This window comes from Carassius gibelio, chromosome A12, assembly GCF_023724105.1.
Source record: "Carassius gibelio isolate Cgi1373 ecotype wild population from Czech Republic chromosome A12, carGib1.2-hapl.c, whole genome shotgun sequence".
In the NCBI taxonomy this organism is placed as follows: Eukaryota; Metazoa; Chordata; class Actinopteri; order Cypriniformes; family Cyprinidae; genus Carassius; species Carassius gibelio.
This window is the reverse complement of record NC_068382.1, coordinates 21,017,930-21,039,882: the sequence shown is the minus strand read 5'-3', so window position 1 is coordinate 21,039,882 and position 21,953 is coordinate 21,017,930. Positions and strand designations below refer to the sequence as shown.

Below are 21,953 nucleotides of genomic sequence, written 5' to 3'. Positions count from 1 at the left end.
TAATTTATATATAATTGTTAGCTTTTGTTTTTAATTGTATTTATTTATTTTATAGTCAGTGTTTATTTTTGTATAATTTATTTATTATTTATGAATAAATTATTATACATAAATTATACATTATTATATGTGTGTGTTATTTATTTTTATAATAATATATATAATATATATTTGTATACATTGATTTATATATAAATAGTTTATATGCAATGTTTATTTTTTTATACATTTATTTAATAATTATTAATAAAGTATTTGCTCTTACATGATTATTATAATATATTTATTTATCTTTATGTATAAATGTAATATATTTATTCTTATATTACAATATAATTTCAGTTATTGTTATTATTAAATAATAATATTTAATATTTATAATATTTTATAGTTCAATTTCTATTATTTGAGATATCTTATTATTTAGTGCTTTCTTTATTCAGTTGCTCATCTTTACATATATTCCTATTCATCTCAGGTGTGCCACAGCCTGATATTGTGTGGTACAAGGATGCAGTACCCATAAGCCCTGTGAAGACCCCGCGCTACAGAGTTCTAGCAGGAGGTAGTCTCCAGGTTAACGGCCTCTTACCCGACGACACAGGAATGTTCCAGTGCTTCGCTCGCAACCAGGCCGGAGAGGTGCAGACCAACACCTACCTCGCCGTTACGAGTGAGTTCATCCGTCCGTCCCTCTCTCCAGATAACACCTTTCCTCATTCTGCCTCTCATGCTCTACACTAATGCACAAAATACTTGTGAATGTTTTTTTTTTCTGCTACCTCTCTCTTAGTCTCTTTCTCTTGAAATCAAAAAGACTTTGAATGCCATACCAACAATGCCTTTCTGTTTTTCTTTCTCCCATTCTCCATTCTCTCTCGTGTTGCTGATGTGCTTTTTGTCAGTGTGCTAAAGCTGTGATTAATACCCTGTTGTAAGGAGTTGTGAGGAGGAGAGAGACCGACAGAGAGACAGGGAGAGATAAACAGGGCTTTTATAGAGGACTGACTGAGCTTATCTTGCCGCTCAGAGACACATAGAGCTCTCTGAAACACTAAACACCAAAGCCAGACGCTATTTACCTCTGCTTACAATGAACATAGATACTGGATATGGACTGTATTAAAGTTAAAGGGAGTTTATCCAAAATGAAAATCTTGTCGTACTTTACCTCAAGTTTACGTCATTCCAAACCTATATGCATTACTCTGTGGAACACAAAATATATTTTGAGGAGCTATCTTTGTCCAAACTGTAAAAGGTCAATGGGGTCCAAAACAACATCGAGCAATGAAATATTATGTTTTGTTCTCTATTGAAGAAAGTATGTTATATAGGTTTGGAATGAAATGAGGGTGAATCAATAATGACGACATTTTAATTTTGGGGTGAATTATTCTTTTAAGTATTAAAGGAACACTCCGACTTTTTGGGACTTTAGCTTATTCACAGTATCCCCCAGAGTTAGATAAGTCCATACATGCCTTTTTCATTTCTGTGAGTTCTGTAAGTGTTATTTGACGCACCCACCGCTAGCCTAGCTTAGCACAAAGACTGGATGTAAATGGATAATGGTAGCATAGTAATCCAAATAAGTGACAAAATAGTGCAAACATTTTCCTATTTACATGTTGTGATCTGTATAGTCACAGCGTGTACAAATAACAAGGCTATATGAGACAGAACCATTTTTAATCGTATAAATACTGGGAACTATATTCTCACTAGGCGTAGGAGCACAGCTAACGTTACTTGGGCGGAGTGGCTACTTGGGCGGAGTGATTAGCGTGATTAGCATGATTAGCGTCTCCTGAGTGTTCCTTTAAGTACCTCCAAAATCTCATTTTAACTTGCTTGTCTACGTTTCCCAGTGAATTATTTTTCTTCTGTTGTTCAACGTTTAGTTTCATACCTGCTTTCATTCCATTGTTTTCTTTACTTGTTTGGTTTCTAAGCCGCACTTTGATCTGCGTGAATCGGGTTTTGTGTGATTTCCCAGCGCTTACGAATGTGAGGATGTGTTTGAACTTGCGTGTGCTGTTGTACATCTCTATTTCTCATGCAGTTGCTGTGCTTCTCTCACAGGCATAGCACCGAACATCACTGCGGGGCCTTCCGACAGCACTGTGATTGACGGCATGTCAGTTATCCTTCACTGTGAGACCTCAGGAGCGCCCCGTCCTGCCATCACCTGGCAGAAAGGTGAAGAGCGCATCCTTTATTTTCTCCACTCACACATTTCTGAAGAACAACTGTAAAGTGTCAGCTCCCAGGCTGCACTTCACCTCTGCGCCTCTCTGTTCCTCTGTTTTACTTGTTCTGGCTGGTTATTTTCTGCCACTCTACCGCTGCAATGTTGCCTTGAAGTGTTATACTCTTCAGATATCATCAGGCATAAGACCAAGTCCGACTGTGTGATTAAACATAGGCTATAATTATGCAAACCTGCATTTAAAAAAAAATATATATATATAAATATATATATATATATATATATATATATATATATATATATATATATATATATATATATATAGTAAAAAGTATTATTAAAATAGTATACACCAAAAGTATTATTAAAATAGTTTACACCAACATGAATCATAATTAATAATAATAATATATTTTATTTTTATTTATTTTTTGTTTTGTTTTTTTTTCTGTCCGTGCAATACAGTTAAAAGTTTTGGGGTCTGCAAGATTTTAAAAAGAAGTCTCGCCAAGACTGCATTTATTTGATCAAATATAGAGTAAAACCAGTAGCATTCTGTAATATTATTACAATTGTGATGGAATATATTGTAAAATAAAATTCATTGCTGTGAAAAAAAAAAAAAATATATATATATATAGAATTATTATATGCTGATTTGGTGCTGAACTATTTTCAAGTATTATCAGTGCTCATTCATTAATAATGGTTCTTATTTTTAATGGTTTTGTGTAAAAAAGTTCAATGAACAGCATTTATTTAAAACAGAAATCTTTTATTACTTTATGAATGTCCTTACCGTCATTTTTGATCAGTTTAATGCTTCCTGAATAAATGTATGCTTCTTTCTTTCCTTAAGCATTTGAATGGCAGTGTATTATGCTTTCCACAAAATATTAATCAGCAAAAACTTTTTTCAGCTTTGATAATAAGAAATGTTTCTTGATCACCAAATTGGACACCAGCTGCTTTAGTATAAATCCACTTGAAGTTGCATTAAAGTGATGTTGTTAAGCATTACAGAGTCTAAAACTCCCCCCTATAAAATGCTAAAATATTTTGTTTATTTTCCCTTTACTTTTCTCTGTTAAAAGTCAGAAGAAGCTTCAAAGTCATTGTAGAAGCTACAAACACATCTTTGACCAGAACCATCTGAAAATTATGATTTTGTAAGGAAATAATTGTATAGAAGACCGACAAATTAGAGGAGAATGTCTATCCCCAGCACGGTGCTTTTTATTTCATGCCAGAGCAGAAGGATAGTAAACAAGCGTGCTTGTGGCTTTAAAGGATTAGTTCACCCAAAACTGAAAATTCTGTCATTGTTTACTCACCCGTCTGTTGTTTCGAACCCATATGAATTTATCTGTGGAACACAAGAGAAGTTTAAAGGAATTGTTTTGGTTACTCTTGTCCACGCATAGATAATGAATTGGAACGGAGGCTGTCAAGCTTCAAAAAGAATGCAGAAGCAGCATGAAAAGTTGTCTGTATGAGTCCTTAAACTTTATTCCAAGTGCTCTGATAGCATACAACAGCTTTGAGTGAGCAGTAGACCCAAATAAAATTCATTGTTTTCCAATGAAGAATCGCCCTAGCTCTTTTTGGCGTGTTCATAAGAGAGTATGTCAACAAATCATTCATTCGAGTCAAATCTATTCAATCAATCAGTTACAGCTCACTGGTTTCTCACACGAATCTACACAAAAGATAACTAATATAACAATTTCATATTATAATATTATAATTTATTTAATAAATCATATAATTTTTTTATTATAATTAATTAAAATTCCATGTTTTTAATATATGCTTTACAGTATGTGTGTCATGCAACTTGATTTTTATGTACCTTACATTATATTATATTATATTACATTATATTATATTATATATCTGGGTATGTGTTCTTCACAGGAGAACGAGTACTAGCAAGCGGTTCGGTTCAGCTCCCGCGGTTCACTCTCCTGGAGTCAGGAAGTTTACTCATAAGCCCCTCCCACATATCAGACGCCGGCACCTACACCTGTATGGCCAGCAACTCCCGTGGCATAGACGAGGCCTCGGCCGACCTCGTGGTCTGGGGTGAGTGTGTGTGTGTGTGTGTGTTTTGAAGTGTATAGATCACAGGATAATATCTTTGTTCTTTATAATGTCCATGTTTAAGTGTGTTTACATGTTTGTGTGCATATTTCTGTGCATATACTGATATGCATTTCCTTTGTTTTATCGAACAGCACGTACACGCATCACTAACCCTCCTCAGGATCAGAGTGTCATCAAAGGAACAAAAGCCACCATGACCTGCGGTGTGACGCATGACCCCAGCGTCTCAGTCAGGTGCAGCCCACATTCACTTGACTGCAAATAATTGTTGTAAACATAACATTTTGCATTTTTTAAAATTACTTTTATGCTACTGTAACCAATATTATTTAGGTAGATGTTTAGGCATTACTTTGCAGTTACTAAAGGGTTTCAGTGCATTTCTTTCCAGTTCCGAGATGTCTATAATATTATTTAGTCCCTAAATACACTTAAAGTTTAAAATGCCACTTTATATCAAACTTCCAACTTGAGATTTTACCATATCTCACACCTAATGTTTGAAATGCAGTGATTCATCAGAGTTCTGAAAATTGTGGGTTGCTAGGGTGTTTTTGGTGATTGCTTGGTTAATGGATGCTAAAACCTTCTGGGTGAATGCTAAGACATCACTAGGTGGATTCTAGATAGTGATGCACCGACTATGATTTTTCATGGCCGATTCCATCACATTTGAATCACAGTCCAAACAAATATGCTACACACCATGGAGCATGAACAATGTTTTTTTTTTTTTTTTTGAAGATTCAAAGCAAAAACAGAATGCTCTGACTTTATATTTGTGAAACTATGCTACATAAGAAAAACTGAAAAACTGCTAAAAACTGAATTAAAATGCAAAATTCACTCTCTGACAGTAGGTGGTGCTTATGGAACAGCAGCAATATAGCATTTCCTTGGTTGCTTCTGTAAACAAAGCAACGCTGCACTTTACACTACTTTAACAACAATTAAATGGAGATAAGAGGAAAAGAAAATGCCTGAAGCCAGTCAGTTCAAAATAAAAGTAAAAAGCCAAAATGCTCTAGAACAGTGATCCTCAAATCTGGCTCGCGAGATCCAATTTCCTGCGAAGTTTAGCTCTAACCCTAATCAAACACGAATGAGTTTGCTAATCAGTGTCTTCAGGATCATTAGAAAATCACAGGCAGGTGTGTTTAATTAGAGTCGGAGCTAAACTCTGCAGGAAACTGGATCTCGCGAGCCAGATTTGAGGATCACTGCTCTAGAACTAGAGATTCATCAGTCGACTGGTTCCTCTCTAGTTCTAGTGTGTTATGGGTGTTTGCTAGGACTTTATTGTTTATTGCTAAGTTTATTTTTGCAAAATAGAAGCACAGCAGTGCAGTGTATCTGATTGCCATGACAACCTCATGCACTTATTGCTCTATGTAATCATAGTAAAATAAGTAAAGACTTGAATATGGTACACAGAGTGTGAATTTGTAGATTTACTATAGCAAAACAAAAAAATTTAAAAAGTGTGACTGACCTAACTGACCCAGAATCGAGATCTGTTCAGTCTCACAACCCCCCGCCCCCACAAAGTTCAAATGTCAAGTTACAGCTATGTTGTTGAAAATTTAATAACTGCAAAGCTGGCGTTAACATTGCCATTTTTTGTTTGCCTATGTCTTTGAACAGTGTTGGCAATGGTGCAGCTATGAATGTCTTAGGAATATCTCACTCTCGACTTGAAACGGAATGCAAGGGTTGTTCAAATGCTTGACCCTAAGTATGAGCACTAGTGGTAGTGATGCATGCCCATGCAATATCAAAGCCTGCCATGTTTCACGCCCGTATAGTTCCCCAAAATCCTTTGAATCTATCTGCAATCCGAGTGCGCTCAATTGGAAGTCTACAGCCTCGACCGTCCTCCTGTACAGGACACTGACATCGAGGAGTGATTTGATGGCAAGATTCAAACTCTCATTAAAAACCTGCAAACTTCCAAAGACTTGCTCCTACTGAGAACCTGAACTCCATTTAGTGAATACTTTGAGTGCTTTATTCAGTGATTCAGTCAGTCTTCCTCTTCCATCTCTTCCTCCTTAACCTTCTTCCGAACACCGGTGGAGGCTTATTTTGCTTATTTTGTAAAGAATGAGGAATGAGAAAGAAGGATAATTGTGTTGGATGCAAGCAGTAATTGATAGCAGCAGTAAAAGGATTTCCAACAAGCCAGGCCACGATGCAATTAATCACGAGTGTTTGTGAATGCGTATCTGTTTCCAGCATGTGTGAGAGAATCTTATTGATTACACAGATCTTGGACACATCTGTTAGAAGCTTCTGATGACCTTGGATGTTCCCTGAATTCTGTACAGTGTCTTTGTGATGAATCTAATATGTGGGACTGCTCAGTTAAACACACTTCTTCATACACACACGTGTCATACGGTAACTATGGAGGCTGCCAGACCAGCGGCACAAAGGAATTTAATAAAATGATACAATGAGTCATTCTTAATAGAGTTGTACTATCAAATGTAATTCTTTCTCTCTTTATTCTAAACTGTTTGATTTGTCATTTAATACAGGTATTTTAGTTTTTAGGTTTATTTTAACATGGCAACATCAAATCTGAATTGAACCTGTTTACATAATAAATGTAATAATTAATCAGTCCTAAACTGGTTGTTTTCATAATCTTTCATTAAAAAGTAATGACTTTATCTTTCTGAAATGTTTACAAAGGTTTTTGGAAGGCTTTAGTATGATGTTATGCTGGTTAGGTTTTCTTGTTCTGAATGTTTTTGACTGTTCTGGGTGGTTTCAGCGGTTTTACTAGATGGATGCTAGAGCAGTCTGGGTGGTTTCTAGGGTGTTACTAGGTGGATGCTTGAACATCAAAGTCAGATTGATCTATTCAAGTTCCGCTGTACAATTTTTCCACTTAATGTGTAAATATGTGACATTAGAAAGTGCATTGTATTGGATTTAATGTTATCTGTAATTGAATAAAAGAATACATAGTTTTGAAAACAGCAAAACACAATGATGGTCTCAGAATGAACTATATTTCTCTATATTTGAAGACTTGTACAGTATTTGTGGTCAGTGTTGGTGTTTGTGTGTGCATTCAGGTTCGTTTGGGAGAAGGATGGTCAGGGGATCATTCCTCAGTCTCTGCCTCGACTGCGGCTGGATGTCAACGGGACGCTGCACATCTCTCAGACCTGGTCAGGTGACATCGGCACATACACCTGCAGAGTGACATCAGTGGGCGGCAATGATTCCCGTAGTGCGCACTTACGCGTGAGGTCAGAGATGAAAACGCACTGCCATCATCCTCTCTGCTCTGTTCCCTTCATCTCTTCTGATCATTTATTTTTGTTCTCTTCCTGTTCACTGAAGCATGTCTCCTTCCATTTTTCGATATCCCTGTTTATTGACAATATCCCTGCACTCATTATACCTCTTTTTTCTGTCTTGTTGCCTTTATTTAATAGCACAGCAGTTATTGTCTACCCTCATTTTTTTTTTATCTTCATCTTTCTCTTTTATCTATCAAACAGATTGTGATTCATTTAGTCACTTAGTTTCTTTTTTTTATGCTCATGTCTCATATCGATTGATACAGTAGTCATAGTCATTTTATACCAACTCATTTATGGAGATATATATATATGGCACATTAAATGGCCCTGAAAAGTCAAGACTATCTGACACTTTCTCTTTTTAAATAACATGGTACCCACAGGCAGTTGCCTCATACCCCTGAAAACCCAAGCGCAGTGTTAAGCACCACAGAGAAGAGAGCCATAAACCTGACGTGGGCCAAACCTTTTGACGGGAACAGCCCTCTCATCCGTTACATTCTGGAAGTGTCTGAAAACAGTGAGTACAGACCTCATATGTGGATCATTAATCTTGGTGAATGGTTAAGAATGGTGTTCTAAAAGGTGTAATAATTTTAAATAGAGCAAGGTATTATTATTATTATTATTATTGCTGACAAAATAATGTGTGTGTATGTATGTGTATATATATATATATATATATATATATATATATATATATATATATATATATATATATATATATATACACAATAAATTAAATGTTAAATAATAAATGTTAAGAATAATAACAATAATAGTATAAATATGACTACTACGAAAAATAATAATTTATTATTATTATTATTATCATTATTATTATCATTATTATCATTATTATTATTATTATTATTATTATTATTATTATTATTATTATTATTATTATTATTATTATTATTATTATTATTATTAATAATAATAATAATAATATGGATAAAATTTGTTTATTATAATCATAACAACAACATCAACAAAATAATAAGAATAATACATGTGATTATTATTGTTATTAAAACCAAATAAGGAAAGTAATTATGTAATTATTATTATTATTACAATGATAATAGTATTATTTTTATTAAATGTCAACAAAATTAAATGAACTACAATTAATTTATTATAATAACATCACCATTAATAATAATAATAATAATAAGAAGAAGAAGAACAAGAAGAAGAAGAATGTGAAATGAATAAATATGTTTGTTTATAATAATACGAATAACAAACAATTACCATAATATTTATTGAACTATTTAATAATATTATTTATTATAGGGTTTAGCAAATAACAATATCACAAATAAATTTATATTTTAAAAAACAAGCAAACAAACAAACATGAAAAAGTAATTGATACTACTGTATAGATTTTTCTGTAGATCACCATATTGATGTTTCTTTGGGTTACCTTCTGGGTTTTTTGAAGCACATGGAAACATTGCACTTGAAAGGTTCTTCTGGCTCAAGATGGTTCTTCATGGACCTTAAGAAGATTGTCCAATGCAAAAGATTTGTTTTATGTTGGTTTAGTTCTTCACCTAGCTCATTAAATGTTCTTCACATTCTGCTCTACAGACGCTCCCTGGACAGTCCTGTTGGCCAGCATCGAGCCGGAGTCGACTGCTGTAACAGTCAACGGGCTGATCCCGGCGCGCTCATACCAGTTCCGTCTCTGTGCCGTCAACGACGTTGGCAAGGGTCAGTTCAGCAAGGAAACTGACCGGTGAGCTGATCACAGAGTCCTAAAGCCTGCCGAGTATTACAGCTGTGCCCCGTCTGACCATAAAGATAACTCTAGCACTCTGTCACAGCATGTGAAAATTGTCTGCACTCTCGTGGGACAGTGTCTATAGGAGGATTTATCTGTCTGAACGCTGTGTGTGTATACGGCTGTATTTTTTATTGGATGTGTTTATGTGTGTCAGTGTATCTTCCAAGGATCAGTGTAATCAAAGCCCTCGGTGTGTAAAGAAAGCTTTTCGACACTTAAATTAGACATTCAGCAAATGCCCCCCATCAGAATGGAAACAAATCCCTCTAGTTCTCCTGAGGTTTGAGAAAAAACTCTTCTATCCAACACAATCCCAACTCTTTTATCACCCTATATGAGAGAGAAAGAGAGAGAGAGATCATATTTATGACTATTTTAGATCTTTGAATGTCTGTAGCAGAGACAGACCTGTTGCAGTATAATGAATAGAAGAAACTGGCTAGACTGAAAGAAGTCCTGCCTTCCAAATATAAAAGCCGATGGCTAGTCAGCAGTTTTATTGTTTGGCATTTAAAATTGGTATTTGGATCTGAAAACAAAAAGAAAAAATAGTTTTGAGTGTTATTTTAGTCTAAAAACAAAGTTTTCCTTTCTATTAATGTCCATGAAGCTGATTTAAAATTGTGTTTTTGCTGCACAAGATAGATACATTTCTTCGCAGAATGTCATTTACCATCTTTAAACTAAAAAGTATTATATGTTGGCTTTATATCGGTCATCAAAAACTCCATGTTGGTTAAGCACTGCTGGTGTTTATCTTTCTCCACCAGGGTGTCTCTTCCAGAGGAGCCGCCCAGTGCTCCGCCTCAGAACGTCATTGCCAGTGGCCGCACTAACCAGTCCATCATGATTCAATGGCAGCCGCCACCAGAAAGCCACCAAAATGGCATCCTGAGGGGATACTTCATCCGGTGAGACATGTCTACTCATGTCTGAGGTCTCGTAGTATCCTAAACGCTTGTTTCACTCTCTGTCTTTACTCTCTGTCTTCTTTATTAAGGTTTTCCTTTCTTTTTTTCAAGGTCATTCCAATATGCCTCTTTTCCAGCTGGTCGAAATGTTCTTTCCCCACAGCAGGTTCATGGGTGAATCTGATTGTATTGTATTATTTCAAGGCTACTCTAGGATTTTGGCACTTCAGGGCATTTTCCTTGCAGTCAGTGATGACAGTCAGACTTGTTGTTCATTTATTTTATATATAATTTTTTTCCTGTTCATTATTGAGGAAAGCTGAAGGCCGTTTTTGGTATTGCAAACATAAGTAATGGTGCCTGACCTTAGTCGGCCCATATGGTCATCAGCTCGGCTCAGGGAAAACACACAGAATGCCGTGACATTTCTACAGTGGTTCTTTGTCGCCCTCTTTTGCTTATAGATGGAGCTGCTGTGCAAAAACCAACAGACAGATCTGATTCTGAAGAGTAGATGACAGGGTGTATTTTTAGAGATGCTCATCAGAGCCCTTCATAGAGGGTTCTATTGGATCAACTCTGCGCTCTGTCATAGCTCTATGTATGTTAAGATCAGAAAATCTCTGCATCTGTCCTGGACAGTAACAATATGACCATCTGCTAATCTCAGGTATCGTCTGACCGGTCTGCCTGTGGATATCCAGTATAAAAATATCTCGAACCCTGAGGTCACCAACCTGCTGCTGGAGGATCTTATCATCTGGACGAACTACGAAATTGAGGTGGCGGCATATAACGGAGCTGGACTGGGCGTTTACTCCCATAAGGTTACAGAGTGGACACTCCAGGGAGGTGAGGGTTAAATCCCATTCAGATGTTTTGGATTAGTAACTTAATAATAATTCTGTTCTTTTGAAATTCCTGTTCATCAGAGAATCATGGAATAAAATCATGGAAATTATGAAATGGTTCCTGAGCACCAAATCAGTATGTCAGAATGATTTCTGAATGATCACGTGACTCTGAAGACTGCAATAATGGCTGCTTAAAATTCAACTTTGCCATCACAAGAACAAATCATACTTTTAAATATAATGAAATAAAAAAGTTATTTTAAGTTATACTTCATAATATTACAATAATTTCATAATATTGCTGTTTAAACTGTGAGCTGCACATGTAAGACTTCTTAAAAACACACACACACAAAAAACATACTTACCCAATCCTTTGAACAGTTTAGTTAGTCAGTTTGATTGAGTATTTTTCGCAGTCTTACATAGCTCCTTTCAAATTAAATGTTGGTTTAATTGAAAGGAGCTACTCCATACAACTTGTGCCCTTAATTCAAGGTATTGTGAAGTTATACAAAAGCTTTATGCAGCAGACCAAAATGTAAATAGTTATTAACTAAAAATCAGACTTAGATTTAAGGTCGCTGTGAACTGTTGTTGTATGGAAAAGAGCAGTTTGGACTCTTAAAGAAAGAAAGAAAGAAAGAAAGAAAGAAAGAAAGAAAGAAAGAAAGAAAGAAAGAAAGAAAGAAAGAAAGAAAGAAAGAAAGAAAGAAAGAAAATTTCCTTTTGTTTTCCAAAGGAAAAATGACAGGGGTTTGGAACAATTAGGCATATTTAAGTATTTCTTTAATATGCCACTGCTTAGTTGTGAGGATGATACTGTGAAGTTAGAACAGAGAACAGAATCTTTTCCATCAGTTTTCTGGGGTCTAGCAGCCAAAATATGTTACCAAAAAGTCTCTGTCTCATTCGTTTCTGTCTCTGTCTTCCTTTTTCCATTTTACCTGTCAACCAGTTCCCACCATCGCTCCAGGCAATGTGAAAGCAGAGCCCGTTAACTCCACCACAATCCGCTTCACCTGGACAGCCCCGAACCCACAGTTCATCAACGGCATCAACCAGGGCTACAAGGTGAACGCTGAAGGAAGTCCCCCTGAAGTCCCTTTCCAGCCTCCCTGCTTTCATTACATTGTTTTTGCTGAGCGGTCCGGAATTGATCCTCCTGTCATTCTGGTTCTTTATAGCCAGCCTCTGAACAAAAAATAGTTTAGAACAATTACAAAACTGAGACAGTCAGCCGGACACATTAGTTTTAATAGCTTATTAGCCAGGTTTATGCTCGGTCCCAGACAACAACAGCTGGGACTGGAGGGAATATTTGTCAGCCTGCTGTTTTTCTCTCTGTGGACTCGTTCAAAAACAATCTTAGAACTCTCATTCCCTCTTTAGTGCCCTCAGAGGAGACTTTCAAGTGTCTATAAACTCTGAATTGCCAAATAATCCAACGATAGTATTGGGAAAGGGAGGAAATCTTCTCAGTAAGGAATTTACTTTACAATGAATCGAGCTCTGATGGTGTTGTTTGAACATCATTATGCAAATTAGGTAATGGTGTAAACACACCCACAAAATGTATGTCAGTGCACAGGGCTCTTCAGTCTATATATATAATTATTATTTTACCTCACTATTGCGAACCAGACAAGAAAGAAAGAAAGAAAGAAAGAAAGAAACTGGATTGTTTATTTATCCATTGCTCTTTTTAGCTGTTAGCATGGGAGCCAGGAAAGGAAGACGAGATGACAATAATGACCGTTCGGCCGAACTTCCAGGACAGCGTGCACGTGGGCCACATCACCGGCTTGAAGAAGTTTTCCGAGTATTTCACCTCTGTGCTCTGCTTCACCACACCAGGAGACGGTCCTCGCAGTCCTCCACGACGACTGCGCACACATGAAGACAGTGAGTGCTGTTCCTACACACACACATTCACACTTTACATGGATATTGTTGACGTTCAGTGCTTTCAATTTCAAGAACCGGTGGAAGCAGAATAACCTCTGACCCTGGTTTTAATGGAAATCACACTCACATCTCCAGGTATACTGTACCTCTGTCTGATCTCTGTCTTGTACTTTCAGCCCCTGGTGCTGTGGGTCACCTGAGCTTCACTGAGATTTTAGACACTTCTCTCAAAGTCAGCTGGAGAGATCCCAATGAGAAGAACGGCGTTCTGACTGGTCAGTTATTAACAATTTTTTGTTATTATTTTTTGTTATTATGAATTTTTGTCCTTAATTTTTGTAAAAGTTTATATATTTATAATTAGAGGACCTAAACATAATGTACTAGCCTTACATATAATACATATAATAATGTATAGTTTTATTCATTTATTTATTTTTTACTTATATTGGATATGTATTCAATTAATATATATATATATATATATATATATATATATATATATATATATATATATATATATATATATATATGTATATATATATATATATATATATATATGTATATATATATATATATATATATATATATATATATTTAACTATTGGTTTATTTATTTTTTTCTTATTTAAATTAAATTAAATGTTAAAATAATTATTAATCTTCAATTTCTAGACTAGACCCGTAGTTTAATTCACTTTCTGTTGATTTAATATACTATATTTTTTATATTTATATATAATATAATATAATATAATATAATATAATATAATATAATATAATATAATATAATATAATATAATATAATATAATATAATATAATATAATATAATATAATATAATATAATATTTGTTTCCTAGGGTATCGTATATCATGGGAGGAGTATAACCGTACTAACACGCGGGTTACACACTACCTGCCGAATGTTACTCTGGAATACAGAGTCACTGGACTGACCGCTCTCACCACTTACACCATTGAGGTGGCCGGAATGACCTCCAAGGGTCAGGGTCAGCTGTCGTCTTCAACCATCTCTTCAGGTGTACCACCAGGTAAAGTAATAAGTCATAAACCAGTCAAAACAGTTATGGCAAATTGTTCCATAGATTGCAGCCAGACAGGGAAAAGGCTAAACATGGTCTGAAAAGTCTGGATGGGAGAAGAGAAAACATACATTTTCTTTACATGAGATCCCTTGAGCCAGCTCTAGACCACCACTGGTTTTAGAGCTCCATTAAAAGGACTACAGAGGGTTATAAAGTTAAACATCTGAGCTCTCATTATTGCACCGATGGAGCACCAACACATGCGGCCCAGAGCCCCAGAATAACTGACAGGAGAAGACCCTGGCTGCGTGGAGTTCACGATTACGACTCCCACGACAGAGATCAGTTCTTCTTTATTGCTTCATTAGACCGTCTGTGGCTTTCAGACTCCAACCATGTACAAGCTGCATGTGTGAATCCTGAACGGTCAAAGTGTCGCACCATGTTACCCTTATCACCCAAAGTTATGCAGACCCTGCTGCTTTCATGACATTCCCACAGCGTTTTATTGGAGGCATATTTCATCTTCTGATAATAAACTGGGTAACAGCTGGGATCGTGGAACGATTTGTACCACATCCTCGTTCACTGCTTTCTTTCACGCAGACATTAAACTGTGGGAAAACTGTTGCTTTTTAAAGTATATTTAGAGCTGCTAGCTATGTTTGCGATGTAACAAGTATAGATATGTATAGGTAAGAGCCACATTCGACAGCTCAGGACATCTTGGAACAATCAATATGCCAGAACTCACAGTAAAAATCTAAAATCGGTTTTCCAATATGCCACAACATTGTGCAGCCACTGGCCAGAATTGAAATTCCTGAAGAAATAAGAAACTTTCACAGGAGAGAACGTCATTTATATTTGATTTATGTCTCTGTATACACTGCCTCGTCTTAACAAAAGGGGGCGCCATAACACAGCTGAACTTTTTCTCAATTCAACAGTTTTTTTAGTGTTTGAGTCCTGAAACCATCTCTTCAGGATTTATTGCAAAATTATATTCAGAACAACATTTAAAAAGAATAATAATATAGATGTTTTGTGACCTAAAACACACTTTTCTCTCTCCCAATGCAGAGCTTCCCGGGCCTCCCACAAACTTGGCCATCTCAAACATTGGCCCTCGATCAGTAACCTTACAGTTCAAGCCTGGATACGATGGCAAGACCTCAATTTCTCGTTGGCAAGTGGAGGCCCAGGTGAGTCACTCTTTATTCATGGGCGGGAGCTTTTAACAGTCTCGAACTGATCTTTGCATGGATCTCTCTCAGGTGGGTGTCACTGGAGAGAATGAGGATTGGGTGATGGTCCATCAGCTTGCCAACGAGCCTGATGCTCGCTCTCTGGAGGTCTCCGGTCTCAACCCCTACACCTTTTATAGGTGACAAATGCGTTTATTTTTTTAAATTACATTATTATATTATTAAATAAGGCCTCAAGAGGGTGTGAAAGAAGAGTTAGTTCCTGTCTGACAGGTCTTCTTGAAATTAAATCATAAGTGCTCAGAGGAGACACATTTGAGCAGTGACTGGTCTCGCTTCACGACTTATGCTATTTTAGCTATTATTTATATATGCAGTATATTTAGTAAATTAGTCTTTTTTTTGTATTATATTTCTGGACAAAAGCCATTTTTCTTCATTAATTTAAATAATGTTGAAATAAAATTAAATATTAGATGAAAAAAATTCAAATTAAAACAGAATTAGAGTACACACGAACGTATATATTATTTTATAAATTTTTAATGACGTGTTTTAGTATTTCTATATAGATTTAATTCATTTCTATTTCAGTGTTTTAGTGATTTTAGTACATATTTATATCACTAATGATTAAATAATATATATATATATATATATAAAGCTGAAAAAAAAAATAATATATATATATATATATATATATATATATATATATATATATATATATTTTTTTTTTTTTTTTTTTCAGCTTTATTTCCATCACTTAAAACTATTTCTAATTAATTTAGTTTTAGTTAATAAGCTCAACACTGTTTATGTAATGTGAAGCAGGCCATAGAGATGAGTGTATAATGGAATTTGCAGGTTCCGTATGCGTCAGGTGAACATAGTGGGCACCAGTCCTCCCAGCCAGCCTTCCAGAAAGATCCAGACCCTGCAGGCTCCTCCTGATATGGCCCCTGCAAATGTCACCCTGCGGACAGCCAGCGAAACCAGCCTCTGGCTCAGATGGGTGGTATGTTCTGAAATCGAAGCAATAGACACATACAGTGTGTGGCGTTGAGACTGTGGCACAAACTCAATCGCTCCCTTTTTCGCCTGTTGATCAGCCTCTTCCTGAATGGGAGTATAACGGGAACTCCGATTCGGTGGGTTACCGTGTGCAATACAGCAGGACTGGAGCTCAGTCCAAAGCCCTGCTGCACATCATCTCAGACCGCCTGGAGAGAGAGTTCACCATCGAAGACCTGGAGGAGTGGACGGAGTATGAGGTCAGAGTTCAGGCCATCAACGGCATTGGAGCAGGACCCTGGAGTCAACCTGTACGGGGAAGAACCAGAGAGTCCGGTAAGGACAAGCCAGTCATTTTGTATTTATGTATTTATTTGTTAGATTTGTTGTTTGGTATCATAATGTAAGTAATAAAGTAATGAAGTGCAATAAAAAACTTGCACAAGTCACAGTGAATTAAGTAAAAAGTGTTAATAATACTAATACTAATAGTTAATATTGTTAATAATACTAAATTAAAACTGATATACTGGCTATTTTATAGCTACAGATATCAGATTTTGGAGCTGGGACTTTTCCATTTAATATGGAATGGAAAGAATTTGCATTGATCACATGTTAAGAATAATGCATGTCATAAATCATTTATCATATATAGTATGTGAGCACAGGATTTCCTGTTTAAACTGGCTTAAATGGACACATATCTGCACATACTGTACAAGCAAACCCAACTTCCTCTGGATCTCATGTGTTTTTTTTTCTTCTCCATGGTTACCAGAATTCAAAGAAACGGTTTGGGATTATAAATGGGAGTTAAGGAAATTGGGAACACATGGGGCTGTACATGACTCCCCTGTTGTTTCTTTGGCCAATCATATTCCTGCAATCATGCACTCTGTGTCCAGGGATTTGTGCCGGAGAGTGATTCTCTGTGTTACTCCCCCAATAATGGTTCAAATCTGGTGTCTTTCAGGCCTCAAATCCTTTGTGATATGAGTCTGGCTATCAGCACACACCTAATCCCTCCATCCCCCCACCTCTGACACACACACACACACACACACACACACACAAATATAAGCAAGACACATATTTCTACCCCATTAAGGACTTGGAAAGTATTCAGAAAGGCTAATTTAGCCATAAATGCCTTTAACCAACACATTGATTTGTATGAACCCTTCTGTCTTCCTGTGTTTTAATGCAGTCCCCTCTTGTGGCCCCACAAATGTTTCTGCATTTGCCACTACCTCCAGCAGCATTCTGGTCCGCTGGTTTGAAGTTCCCGAGCACGACCGGAATGGACTCATCTTGGGCTATAAGGTCTGTGAGCACATTCAAGTAAAAAAAATAAAAAAAATAAAAAAAACCTCACCATTCATTAAAGCTAAGCTGCAAAAATGCCTAATTAAATTAATGCATTTGAATACTTAAATACACAAAGCTGCTTTTTCCATGCAATGAAAATGAATGGTGACCACGGCTGTCTCTGGTCCCCATCCACTTTCACTTTGATATATCCTTCTTTTATTGTACTAAAACAGTTTGTGATGCTGCTTTATATGGCAAACTGATATTTTGTTATCATATCAATTGAACTAATTATCATAATCATCAGACTGGTTTGTAGCACACGTAGTTTTACCATTTACTGGACCTTGTTATTAATTTAGTAATTTAATCACCTAACGAATCTTGCACATTCAAAGAAAATAGCTTATTTCTGTGACGCAAAATAAGGTTTATACCATCTCTTTTTCACTTTCAGGTGGTGTATAAGGAGAAGGATTCAGACTCTCCTCTTCAGTTCTGGACAGTGGAAGGAAACGGCAGTCACAGTCTTCAGCTAACCGGACTAGGCAAGTATGTTCTGTACGAGATCCAGGTGCTCGCCTTCACCCGCATCGGAGACGGCCGACCCAGCTCTCCTTCAATCCTGGAGCGAACCCTTGATGACGGTGAGCATGACAGTACACAACAAATAAATAGTGCCTTATTAAGTAATCAGATGTGTCTTTAAAAGTTCATGATGTTCTTTTTCAGTGCCTGGGCCGCCTGTCGTCATTCTTTTTCCTGAAGTCCGGACCACCTCGGTCAGACTCATCTGGCAGCCCCCTTCCCAGCCCAACGGCATCATACTGGGTACAAGAGTTTGTATGCTTGTCTGTGCATTTGAGTGTGCATGCAGTACTTTCTTCTGTTTTTTATTCTCAAATGCTTGTCTTCTAAATAAAGGCTTTTTTATCATGAGGTTAAACATCCCTGAATAATTTCAATAGTGATTGTTAACATATCCTACATATGCAAATATTCACAAAAAATGCAATGAAAAAGAAACATTTCTTATTATTATCAAATTTGCAAACAGTTGTGCTGTTCAGGATTATTCGATCAACTGAAAGAGAAAAGAAAAGCATTTATTTTAAATAAAAATATTTTGTACTGTCACTTTTAATCAGTGCAATGCTTTATTGCTGAATAAAAGCATTAATAATAATTAAAAAAAAAAACTTACTGAAACAAAATAAACCTGTGTAATTGCTTCCACTCCTAAGTGGCCCATTTGTAAACAAAATCCCATTAGATTTGCCTTTGTTCATTAGCTTGCGTTTCCTCTAATCAAGAAACAAGCCAAATACGTTACATTTCCTCAACCGCACGCAAGGAAAAGCACAGTTTGTCCCGTCCTGATCTCTGTGATGTCACCGGTTCCCTCTCCAGCCTATCAGATCACATACCGCCTGAACTCCACCAATAGCAACACAGCCACGTTTGACGTCTTGAACTCCAGCGCACGCCAGTACACCGTCACCGGACTGAGGCCGGAATCTGTGTATGTGTTCCGTATCAGAGCGCAGACACGCAAGGGTTGGGGAGAGGCAGCGGAGGCTTTGGTGGTCACCACCGAAAAGAGAGGTAATGCATGTTACTGTCACACTTCAACAAGACAAGCTCAAACTGAGCATCACATCACCGCCTGTGACATTAAGCAAGAAATAAATTAGAATCAGTTAAAAAATAAACAGCAACTGGACCTTGTGCCTTTCCTATCCATATGATCTTATTGTCACAGGTTCATGTAATTCGATCTAAAGTGCATGTTTGTTTGTCCATGTCTCTGAACTGAGACGTCTACGGTCCTCAGAGGTCAAGTCCAAAACAAATCAGTCCCTTCTAGCCAGACCTGCTTTGCTGTGGTTTGAAACATCTGGAGAAAGTTTTGCTGCAATGACTTCCACTCAAGCAAAGGCAAATTCCTCTTACAGAGTATTAGAATCAGACTTTAGATTATTTATCCAGTGCACTGATCCAGTGTAGATATCAGAGGTTTTCACTCATAAATTGTTTGTATATAATACAATATGAGTTTCATAAATTCTCCGTAGTCTAATGTATTTTTTTTAAATGTTAACAGTGTTCTCCAGGATTATAAGTGTGCAGTGAAGCATTGAGAATATTGTATCGGTGCACATATAAAACCAGTGATGGAATGATAATTTAAAGCTTTAGTAGATTTAAACCAAAAGTAGCTAAACTAAAAAATTAAACTACATTGAAGATTTTTAAATCACCATTTGGTATTGCTAATCTCAGGGTAAGGGTTTTTTTTTTTTTTCATTTTCATGTATCATTTTATATAATTTAAATGTATGTCATTTAATTCCGCATTCAGAGCATAAAACATAGATCTGGGTTAAAGTTATAATAGTATATGTGATATATTTAAATATATTTATATTTATATATATATATATATATATATATATATATATATATATATATATATATATACGTATATATATATATATATATATATATATATATATATATATATATATGATAGTCAATATGTCAGTATGCTGAATTAAATAAGAAAAGTCATAATGGTTTGAGCCAAAAACATTTAAGTTTTTAAGTGTGCTCATGCTTGACCTTTGACCTCCAGCTCGGCCCCAGCCCACCAGCCGTCCCACAGTCCCTCAGGAAAACGTCCAGGCACGCAGCGTGCTGTTGTCATGGGAACCCGGCAGCGACGGTTTATCTCCGGTCCGGTATTACACGGTTCAGCTCAGAGAGCTGCCTGAGAAGAACTGGACGGTTCATTCTGCGTCTGTTAGCCACGAGTCCAGCTCCTATATTGTTGACAGGTACAAAAGACATCTGCTGGGAAGTTTTGTTTGATTTGACTTGAAAGTCCTTGATGCATAAATTCACAGTACTTCACAGCACAGATTTTCCATCAACAAGTGACGATACTTGTAACTTTATACTGGCTTTACGCAAAGCATATTCGGAGCAGCAGCCTGTGTTTTGTCTTGTGTGTGTGATTTTATTTTATTTTCCAGACTGAAGCCCTTCACCTCCTATCAGTTCAGAGTGAAGGCCACTAATGATATTGGAGACAGTGACTACAGCGAAGAGAGTGAAGCTATTACAACACTACAGGACGGTTAGAACATTTAACCCTTTCCTCTTCTTTCCACTCCTCTTGTACTCTTTATCACTGGTTAATTGTGGACTGTACATCCAGTATTTCAAATGTTCTTAACTTGTGTCCAAGACTGCCCAAACTAGTCAGGCCAAATCAGGCAAATAGTCTTTCAGCCTAATCAGTCAACATCTCATATGTTCTGTAAAAAGAATGGCATTTTTTTTTTTTTTTTTTTTTTTTTTGGAGACGCTCAGTTAAATTATTTTAAAACTGAACAGATTAATTACTTCTTACAAAAAAAAAAAATATATATATATAATAATAACTTAAGCAGCTTCATTTGGTTCTTCTGGCACACTGGAAAAGAGCTGTAATAAATGAGTGGTTTCCGAAAGATAGATATAAATAGTTCAGTATAATTTCAGTGGACTATTCCACACAATATGTGTGTGTGTGTGCTATGTATTAAAGTTCTTATGATAGAAGTTAATAATTTTATTTGGTATGCATTAAATTGCATAAAAAGTAGAAAATTATAAAAATTATAATAAGAAATGTTTTTAGCACAATGTTCAGCATGTTAAAATGATTTCTGAAGGGTCATGTGACATTGAAGACTAGATGAAGAGTGATAATGCAGGAATGAATTACATTTTAAAATACATGAAAAAAAAATGAAATACATGAATACAAATGTTGGATTGTAATAATAATAGTAATAAGAAATGTCTTTTTGATCAAATTATTGCAGCCTTGGTGAGCATAAGAGACGTTTTACAAAAATGATTAGTCATATATACACAGTGTTGCTGCTCACTAGGTTTTGGAGTAGAGCCATCAAAAACCATATTCTTCTCTTCATGGTCCCTCTTCTTCTTTTCTCTGAATATATACAGCCAAATCTTTCTGTATGTGACGTGCATTTCATGAATTGACCGTTATATAGCACACAGATGCTATTCAGCCTGTATTATGAGAGCTTGACTTCACTGTCATGTTAGCAGCCAAGCTCTTATTGTGAACCCAGGTGATGCTATTGTGTTCCAGCGATGATGTCATTGCTGGAGGCAGTAGAATAAGTGAGATAATACAGTGTCTCTGGTTGTTGTGAGGTCACTTTAGTGAAGTGAGACGGACCGTGCGTAA

The 21,953-nt window shown here is 36.2% G+C and overlaps 1 protein-coding gene across 4 annotated transcripts in view; it reads left to right on the top strand.

Annotated features, from left to right (window-relative positions):
• LOC128025454 (protein sidekick-2-like) overlaps positions 1–21,953 on the top strand; it is a 239,762-nt gene that overhangs the window by 198,143 nt on the left and 19,666 nt on the right. For all 4 annotated transcript variants that reach the window (XM_052611852.1, XM_052611850.1, XM_052611851.1 and 1 more), the window contains exons 9-31: positions 479–673; positions 2,086–2,202; positions 4,130–4,297; positions 4,450–4,552; positions 7,405–7,581; positions 8,022–8,158; positions 9,238–9,385; positions 10,204–10,344; positions 11,015–11,196; positions 12,157–12,272; positions 12,908–13,103; positions 13,283–13,381; positions 13,968–14,159; positions 15,237–15,358; positions 15,431–15,540; positions 16,226–16,376; positions 16,471–16,708; positions 17,583–17,698; positions 18,144–18,333; positions 18,419–18,517; positions 19,097–19,291; positions 20,322–20,523; positions 20,722–20,825. In XM_052611852.1, coding sequence (XP_052467812.1) covers positions 479–673; positions 2,086–2,202; positions 4,130–4,297; positions 4,450–4,552; positions 7,405–7,581; positions 8,022–8,158; positions 9,238–9,385; positions 10,204–10,344; positions 11,015–11,196; positions 12,157–12,272; positions 12,908–13,103; positions 13,283–13,381; positions 13,968–14,159; positions 15,237–15,358; positions 15,431–15,540; positions 16,226–16,376; positions 16,471–16,708; positions 17,583–17,698; positions 18,144–18,333; positions 18,419–18,517; positions 19,097–19,291; positions 20,322–20,523; positions 20,722–20,825 — 3,498 coding nt within the window. The remainder of the gene's footprint in view (positions 1–478; positions 674–2,085; positions 2,203–4,129; positions 4,298–4,449; positions 4,553–7,404; positions 7,582–8,021; positions 8,159–9,237; positions 9,386–10,203; positions 10,345–11,014; positions 11,197–12,156; positions 12,273–12,907; positions 13,104–13,282; positions 13,382–13,967; positions 14,160–15,236; positions 15,359–15,430; positions 15,541–16,225; positions 16,377–16,470; positions 16,709–17,582; positions 17,699–18,143; positions 18,334–18,418; positions 18,518–19,096; positions 19,292–20,321; positions 20,524–20,721; positions 20,826–21,953) is intronic.